At 49.3% G+C, this 8,134-nt stretch overlaps 1 protein-coding gene across 1 annotated transcript; it reads right to left on the bottom strand.

The window, feature by feature from the left end:
- Positions 1 to 246: 246 nt before the first annotated feature.
- On the bottom strand, positions 247 to 7,359 carry LOC135276243 (serine protease inhibitor Kazal-type 4). Its single transcript, XM_064379586.1, has 4 exons — positions 7,288 to 7,359; positions 3,691 to 3,731; positions 2,261 to 2,373; positions 247 to 385 (listed from the first exon to the last, which is right to left on the bottom strand). Exons 1-4 carry the CDS (start codon positions 7,346 to 7,348, stop codon positions 340 to 342), a joined length of 261 nt encoding a protein of 86 aa, XP_064235656.1. The 5' UTR covers positions 7,349 to 7,359; the 3' UTR covers positions 247 to 339.
- Positions 7,360 to 8,134: the final 775 nt, after the last annotated feature.

The following is an 8,134-nucleotide window of genomic DNA, read 5'->3' on the forward strand; positions in this document are numbered from 1 at the left end:
TTTGGCCTGAATGACGGTCCAGTCTGAGGCAGACGGGAACACTAGGCAGCATCCTGGGGTCAGCGACTGGCCTCAGGCAGGCAGAAGATAACTGGGACCTCTGAGGGGACATGTGACAGGGTTGAGGAGTACCAGAGGGATGGAGAGAAGCTGGACATCAAATTCAGAGTAGAGAGAACAATGCAAAATCCACCTCCTATCCCCTCTGCAACCAGTGTCCCCAGAGACACTGACCACTTCACAGAGTTGGGCTGGATCTTTTATTTCACATCATATCCTCTCCATGCCCACCACTGTTCTCCAGCCTGAAACTTCGTGGCTTGAGGTGCTCCTGTAGGATCAGCATTTGCCATCTTTCATGATCTGGATGTCCTGTTTGGTTTTTCTGGGATCAAAGAAGACAGGTATGAGGCCACCTTCTCAGGAGCTATAATGTACCATTCAAGGACCTAGCATAGTCCATCCAGATATCCTGCTCAGTGCTGCTCACATATGCAGTATACAGATGCACGGAAGATCCCAAGGTCCATGGGCACATCCTTCTACAGCTTTTCTCTTTTGCACACCCTGATGGCTGCCAAATCTGTCTCCAGCTTGGACCTCTGTCCTGCCTGTTCATGTAGTTGTCCATATCCACTGGGATGGTCCTAGAGGCTTAACTGTCCACAAACATCATTGCCCCCCAACAACTGGTACAGACCCCCAAACCACCCATTCAGCACATGGAACCGCTGGCCACCCAAGCCCACAAATTAGAAACCAGTATGTTGCCTCCTTCCCCTCACCCTTTACATCCAGTCACATCCAAGCCTGTCAATTCTACTCCCAATGTACCTTCTAACCATGAGTCTTTAATTAGCGTGATCTTTCTCTAAGCTAGGACAACATCCTGCTGTTCCTTATATTTCCTCAAATACAAACTTTCACGTCTATCCTGAGCTTTGCAGCTTCCGAGGACTTTCTTCACTTCCATGGTCTCATTTAGCGCTCAGGATCATAGAAAGATGAGTTTTATGTTTTTTTGTGTGTGTGTGGAGAACGGGGTCTCACTATATTGCCCAGGCAGGCCTCGAACTCCTGGGCTCAAGTTATCCTCCCGCCTCTTCCTCCCTCAGAGCTGGGATTACAGGTGAGAACCACCATGCCCAGTCAGAAGATGGGTTTTATTGATGAAGAAACTAAGAGCCAATAGGTGATCTGATGTAGGGAGGACGTTCTAGCCCTGCTTATCTCTCTGGACTCACTTCTTATCTCTCCCCCATTCTCCCTTAAACTTCACACTCCAACAAGTCCAACTTCTTATGTTTCCTCAAATGTAAACTTTCTTTTCCTTGTAGACATTTTCAAACTCCTCTACTTGGAATTATCTTCCCTTGCTACTTTTTCCTAGCTAATTTCTACTTATTTCTCCGGGTTGAGTTCAGGAGTCTCCTCCTCCAGGCAGTCTTCCCTGCTCTTGCCTCTTCCCTACTCCCATGACATCCTATGTGCCCCACTGATCCCTTAGAATTTTGTGCTGCAGGCCGGTTGCGGCGGCTTATGCCTGTAATCTCAGCACTTCAGAAGGCTGAGGCGGGCGGATCACTTGAGATTCGGAGTTCGAGACCAGCCTGGCCAACATGGTAAAACCCCATGTCTACTAAAAATACAAAAAAAATTAGCCAGGCATGGTGGTAGGTGCCTGTAATCCCAGCTACTCGGGAGGCTAAGGCAGGAGATTCACTTGAACCCAGGAGGTGGAGATTGCAATCAGCCGAGATTGTGCCACTGCACTCCAGCCTGGGTGACGGCGAGAGTTCATCTCAAAAAAAAAAAAAGTGTTTTTTTCTTTTTTCTTTTTTTGCGATTGGCTGACCATCAGCCTGGCTTCCCCTTTACATCAATTGTATGTTCAGGAGGCCATTGATGCTGTCTAACTTATGCTCTATTCTAGCCCCAGTGGCTAGCACATAGTAAGTGCTCAAAAAATAATTGCTGGCTAGAGGAATGAAAGAACAAATGAGGTCACATGGTCAGGGCAGAACAAGGAAAAGGGTTTCAGCCCCTACTCCTTTCTCACCACCAGCTTCTAGCTTTCTGCTTGGAACCAGGTGCCTTCTTTGAATTAAACTGGTGCACATTCGATGAGGGGCAAGTGTTAGAGGACTCTTCTCAGGTCAAGCATGTACAAGGAAGAAGCAGATCAAGTCTTACTCCTTTCAGACTGGGCACCAGAGATGGGGGTCCACCCAATAAAGCAGAGGTTATGGGGCAGACTTACATCCGGACCAAGCAGAGCTGGCATTCATTTGTATATGTGACCCTATCAGTGCCGCAGACCAGATTGGATGTCTGGGAACAGGTTGGAGACTCTACCATGTGTTCACAGATGGGCTGTAAAAGAGAAGGGAGGGAGAGGACTCGGGGATTCAGAGGGAGTGGGGAGGGATACAGGGGTTCTGCTTGGAGCCAGAGAGGCCCCAGGGAGGTATCAGAGTCAAGAAGGCCCAGTGTGGGTCCAGTGAAGATGAAACCAACCACTCGGGGCCCCTTGGTGTGTTTGCTTGTATGTGTGTGTGCATGACCATGTGCATGCCTATGCCTGGGTGTGTACATCTGTGTACCTGTGTCTCGAGCCCAGGTGTGCAGGCATTCAAGCATAAGCCTGTGTTAATGTGTGTGGAGTGAGTTTGTGTCCTCTAGCACCTGGGGATAGTTCATACCCTCCTCAAAGACTCTAACCAGAACTTCTGTTGCTAGTTCCATTGAAGACCCCAGGACACAGAACCACCCATCATTCTCAGGAGGCCCCTCTCTCCCTAGGGGCTCCTGCACTGTCCCTGGCCTGCATGATCTATCAGGCCCATGTCAGAAAGGCTACACAGGGTGAAAAGGCTGGAGAAATGGGGCAGAGCTTGGGGCTTGAGGCTGTCTGAAAAGGTTTTAGGTCAAGCCTGAGGTCAAGGTCAGAACTTGGTCAGGACTGGCATTAGAGCCTGAGACAGGGATAGGGTGAGAAAGGTAGCCGTGAAGGCCCAAAAACAGTGGTGTTCTTCTCACATAGGCTAATTGAAATAACGTATGTAAAGTATTTGGCTCTTTGGCACTGAATAAGTGGGGCTAGATTCTGAAGGACTGATGGGGAGGATGCTGAGGCTCCAGATGGGAAGGTGGCTCTGAGCCTCCTTATTCCCCTACGTGAAGGGGTAATCTCAAAGGTCTCAAGGATATCAGCACCACTGCCTTCTGGTCACTGGGGACATCAGACCAAGGGCCAACGTGGAATCAGATTCAGGGGTAACTTGGTGTTTAGACAATCAGATGGAATGTGGTAGGGGGAGGCTGGCAAACTCCACAGATGCATTCAGTGTGCCAGGGTCCCCTCTGTTGCTTGCCTGTCTGCACTATTCAGAGCAGAGAGCACATTCTGTCCTGCTAAGCCTGCATGGGGAGATGTCACTGATGGAAGGGGCCTTGGAGACCAGGTGGGGGGATCACAAGGGCTTTGAGGCCAATCTTGGGACTTGGGTGAGGGGGCTGGGCCTACTCAGCCTTGGGGGCTAATCTGAGGAATGTGCAGGCCAGGAGCCCACGTTGAAGCCATTGAAAGTGTCTGAGCAGGATCATGGAGAAGAATAACTGGTTCCTCAGCCTGGATGAGAGGGCTCCTCTCGGCAGAGGGAAAGTGAGAACAGCACGCAGCTGCCTTACCATTCTTGAGAAAGAGAGCTTTCCTGCGGACACTGGCACTTCTGAAACACAAAGAAGCAAGAATTAGATGATGCTAGCTCTGGACCCCAGGTCTAGGGATCTGAGGACTGCTTCTCCAGGGAGCATGGCCCAGCAACTATCCAACCTGGAATTCCTCAAGGAAAGGTGGTGAGTCACCAGTCAGCGGGGCTGCCAGAAAGCTGATGTGATCTTGAGTTCCATACACAGAGATAGAAAGTCAGGAATTAGAGAGATGACAGTCCAGTCTATTCCTGGTTAGTTAGATCCACTGGAATTGTTGTGTCCCATATAATAATTATAAAATAACAATTCCACAGTTATTATGTGCCAGGCATTGAGAACACATGATTTTAAGTACTCTCCACCTCTCTCTTACAGCTGTGTAACAGAGGGAAGAAAGGAGGTAGTAGTGGATGCTGTGTTCTGCCACCAAAAGCCCTCCCTCAAGACTGAGGCACTTATTTACTCATTTCCCCAGCTGCCAGGAATATTGACCACTCACTGCAAGTCCCTTCTAGGAATTACCTTCAGAGAATAGAGCTGCCTCATCAAGGTTGCTTCCTTTACCCAGGAACAGCCCATAGCCCATGTCGGGTTGATGTGGTTACGAAGCCCACCTGACCCCCTTGTCCAAAGTGACCTGTAGGCTCATCTGAAGCTTCTGTTGCACTGCATCGAAGTCGACCTCCCTCATCCTTCATGGATATTACTCCCATGAACTCAATGAACTCCCCAGTAAACTGCATGTGTATCTCAGAGTCTGTTTCCTGGGGCAGAGGTCGGTTTAAACAACTACAAAAGAGGCTCAAAGAGGTGAAGCAATGCAGTTTGTTAAGGCAGAACTAGGATTTGCACATGTGTCTGTTGCGCTCCAGAGCCTGACTCTTTCTACATGCACCGGTGTGCCCCTCAAAGTCTGGCTGAACTGCTTATAGGACATGAGCAAACTGTGGTGTGACTGACAAGCGTGATGGATAGATGAGGGAACTGGAGCCGTGTCTAATGGCACAGGTGGAAGGAAGGGCATTTACGTAACTTGGAGAAGGCCAGGATGCTCCCTGAAGTCTCTGAAGGGCTATCCTGGGGCTGAGGGAGAGATGGATTCTTTTCAACCTCACAGGGCAAAGCCCATCTCTGTGAGGAGGCTGCAGGGAAGCAGATTTGGGTTCTATATGAAGCAGAATTTTCTCTCAGTGGGAGCTATGCCACAGTGAAAGAGACTTTCTCCAGAAGTAGCAAGTTTCCCATCACTGGAGGTGTGCAAGGCAATGTGGTTTTATCTATTCCTGGGGATGCTATTACAAGATATTTCCACAGAGAGGGAAACAGAAACTTAGACTAAGTCACCTCTGATATGCTGTTTAAGCCTGGCATTGGGGTATCAAAATGCAAACCTAGACTTGTCACTGAACTGCTTAAAACCCTTCCATGTCACATTGCCTCGACTGAAAGTGATCCAAATGTCCTTCAGCAAGAGAATGGATAAATAAATACAATGGGGTACTCCTCAACAATAAAAGCAAGCAGCTGATACATGCAATAACATGGCTGAATCTCAAAAATAGTTTGCTGAGCAAAAGAAACCAGACACGCCGGGCGCGGTGGCTCATGCCCGTAATCCCAGCACTTTGGGAGGCTGAGGTGGGCGGATCACGAGGTCAAGAGATTGAGACCATCCTGGCCAACATAGTGAAACCCCTTCTCTACTAAAAATACAAAAATTAGCTGGGTGTGGTGGCGTGCGCCTGTGGTCCCAGCTACTCAGGAGGCTGAGGCAAGAGAATTGCTTGAACCTGGGAGGCGGAGGTTGCAATGAGCCGAGATCGCGCCACTGCACTCCAGCCTGGCACCTGGCAGCAGAATGAGACCCTGTCTCAGAAAAAAAAAAAAAGAAACCAGACACAAAAGATTACATACCCTATGATTCAATTTATGTGAAATCCTAGACCAGGCCAACTAATCTGTGATGGAAAAAAAACACTTTGGGAGGCTGAGGCAGGAGGATCACTTGAAGCCAGGAGTTTGAGACTAGCCTGGGCAACACAGCAAGACCCCGTCTCTACAAAATAATTTAACAATTAGGGCCAGGTGGGGTGGCTCACACCTGTAATCCCAGCACTTTGGGAGGCCAAGGTGGGTGGATCACCTGAGATCAGGAGTTCAAGACCAACCTGACCAACATAGTAAAACCCCATCTCTACTAAAAATACAAAAATTAGCTGGGCATGGTAGCGCACTCCTGTAATCCCAGATACTTGGGAGGCTGAGGCAGGAGAATCACTGGAACCCAGGAGGTGGAGACTGCAGTGAGCCTAGACTGCACCATTGCACTCCAACCTGGATGACAGAAGAGACCAGCCTGGGCAATATAGCAAGATCTCAGCTCTACCAAAAAAAAAAAAAATTTTTTTTAGTAAAAAAAAGAACAGTTCCTTTGAGGACACCAGCCAGCCAGTTACCTCTACAGACCCAGAGAAGCCCCAGATCTGTGGCCAAGACCAGCTTGAGGCCACCAGTGATCCTTGACTCAGCTTCAAGATCCTTCCGTTTCTCCTTAGGAAACTGCACAGTCCCAGGGATGCCTCTGAGGCAGGTGGCAGCTATCTTTCCATTGCTTAGGCAGGCAGAGCAAATATTTAATGATGACTTCCTGTCCTAAAGCAAAAACATCATCTTAGAAAACGAGAGTTGCACTTTAAAGGTCATCTAGGGGCCAGGCACCATGGCTCATGCCTGCAATCCCAGCACTTTAGGAGAAGGCCAAGGCAGGTGGATCACTTGAGGTCAGTAGTTCGAGACCAGCCTGGCCAACATGGTGAAACCCGTCTCTACTAAAAATACAAAAAATTAGCTAGGCGTGATGGCACACACCTGTAATCCCAGCTACTCAGGAGGCAGAGGCAGGAGAATCACTTGAACCCAGGAGGCAGAGGGTGCAGTGAGCCAAGATAGTGCCACTGCATTCCAGCCTGGGTGACAGAGCTAGAAACTGTCTCAAAAAATAAATAAGTAAAAATAAAAAATAGGCCGGTGTGGTGGCTTGTGCCTGTAAATCCCAGCACTTTGGGAGCCCCAGGTATATGTGTCCAGGCCTGGGAAAGGGCTCTATCATGCTCACATGGTTTCCCAAGTCACAAACCTCAACCTTTCAGAGAGACCAGGAGCTCAGAAGACCTCAGCCAGATCTCTTTTAGCACCTACCCCCTGCAGCCAGCATACTTGTCAGTCTCTCCTGGGAGCTGGGACCCACCTGCTCCCTTCTGCCCCCACAACCTCCAGCCCAGTAGTTGCTCAGTGCAGCTCGAACTGGAACCATCTCCTCCTGTACAGCTGGAGAAACCGAGGCCCCAAGAGGGTAGGGGACTTTGGCAATTCTGGGCCAGAGTCAGGAGTTGAACCCAAGTTTCTTTTCTCCCAGGCCAGAGCTTCCCCGCAACAGTGGAGGGTGCATGTACAGAATGAAGGTGCATGCCAAAAGCTGAGGACTCACAGGGTGCTCCATGCCCTGCCTCTGCTCACACCCCCAGCTCACCTACCAACACAAAGTCACAGAGAATCCAGGTTCTGCCCGCTCACCCCTGTCCACAACAAGGAGGGCAGCCAAGGTCAGAGTGACTACCCACTGGTAGACGGCCATGCTGATCCTGGGATGGTGTAACCTGAACTGGCCGGGGCCTGGGCTGGGCCTGGGGAAGGATGGGGGCCTATTTATAGTGCTACTTCCCTTATCTTATCTTGTGTAGGGCCAGATAGAGAGGCCAGAGTTGATCTCTGCACGCTGGCATCCGGAAAGGGCTTGCTCTAGTTACAGATGCTGAGCTCATGGTGAAATGGGGGTGTGGCCATGGGGCTGATGGGTTTCCAGAGTGACAAAAAGTTTGGACAGCTTGCAAAGCTGACTCCAATCTGAGGGTTTGAGCAAGGAGAGGAAAGTTGAAGTAGAAAGAGAGAGAGTCCAAGGCAGAGAGAAAGAGAGAAACAGAAAGAGTGGAAAAAACAACTGGAAGATGGCAGGAGGCAGAGAAGGGGGCTGGAGTCTGGATTCCTTTGCCAGTGCCTCCAGCAACCAAATCTGGGACCTCAGTAAAGCCACTTTTCTTAACTGGGCCTCAGATCACCCATACACAAAGTGGAGATGATAATTTTGGCTCTGCCTTTCTCCCAGGGCTGCTGTGAGGACGGGGGCAGTGATAGAAGATGGGAAAACATTTTGCAGAGATGAAATGAACTGTAAATGTAAGCAGAAATGATCCTGTTTAACTTTTTTATTTCACTGTTTTTTTGTTGTTTGTTTTGTTTTTTTTTTTTTGGTACCACAAGGTGGGCACAACTAACAGGCAAAACAAAGGCAAAATAAAACATAAAGAGGAGCTGGGTACGGTGACTCATGCCTGTAATCCCAGCACTTTGGGAGGCCAAGGCA

Source organism: Aotus nancymaae, unplaced genomic scaffold, assembly GCF_030222135.1.
Source record: "Aotus nancymaae isolate 86718 unplaced genomic scaffold, 86718_ANA_hifiasm-v0.15.2.pri h1tg000003l, whole genome shotgun sequence".
Taxonomy (NCBI): domain Eukaryota; kingdom Metazoa; phylum Chordata; class Mammalia; order Primates; family Aotidae; genus Aotus; species Aotus nancymaae.

Bases quoted from the DNA above. Each gene is read 5' to 3' on its own strand.
- LOC135276243 (XM_064379586.1), bottom strand. From the start codon at position 7,348: ATGGCCGTCTACCAGTGGGTAGTCACTCTGACCTTGGCTGCCCTCCTT. The intron at 2,374-3,690 runs GTAAGGCAGCTG...TCTCTTTTACAG, and splicing joins AGCTCTCTTTCTCAAGAATG to CCCATCTGTGAACACATGGT. The intron at 386-2,260 runs GTAAGTCTGCCC...CTTTGATCCCAG, and splicing joins CAGCTCTGCTTGGTCCGGAT to AAAAACCAAACAGGACATCC.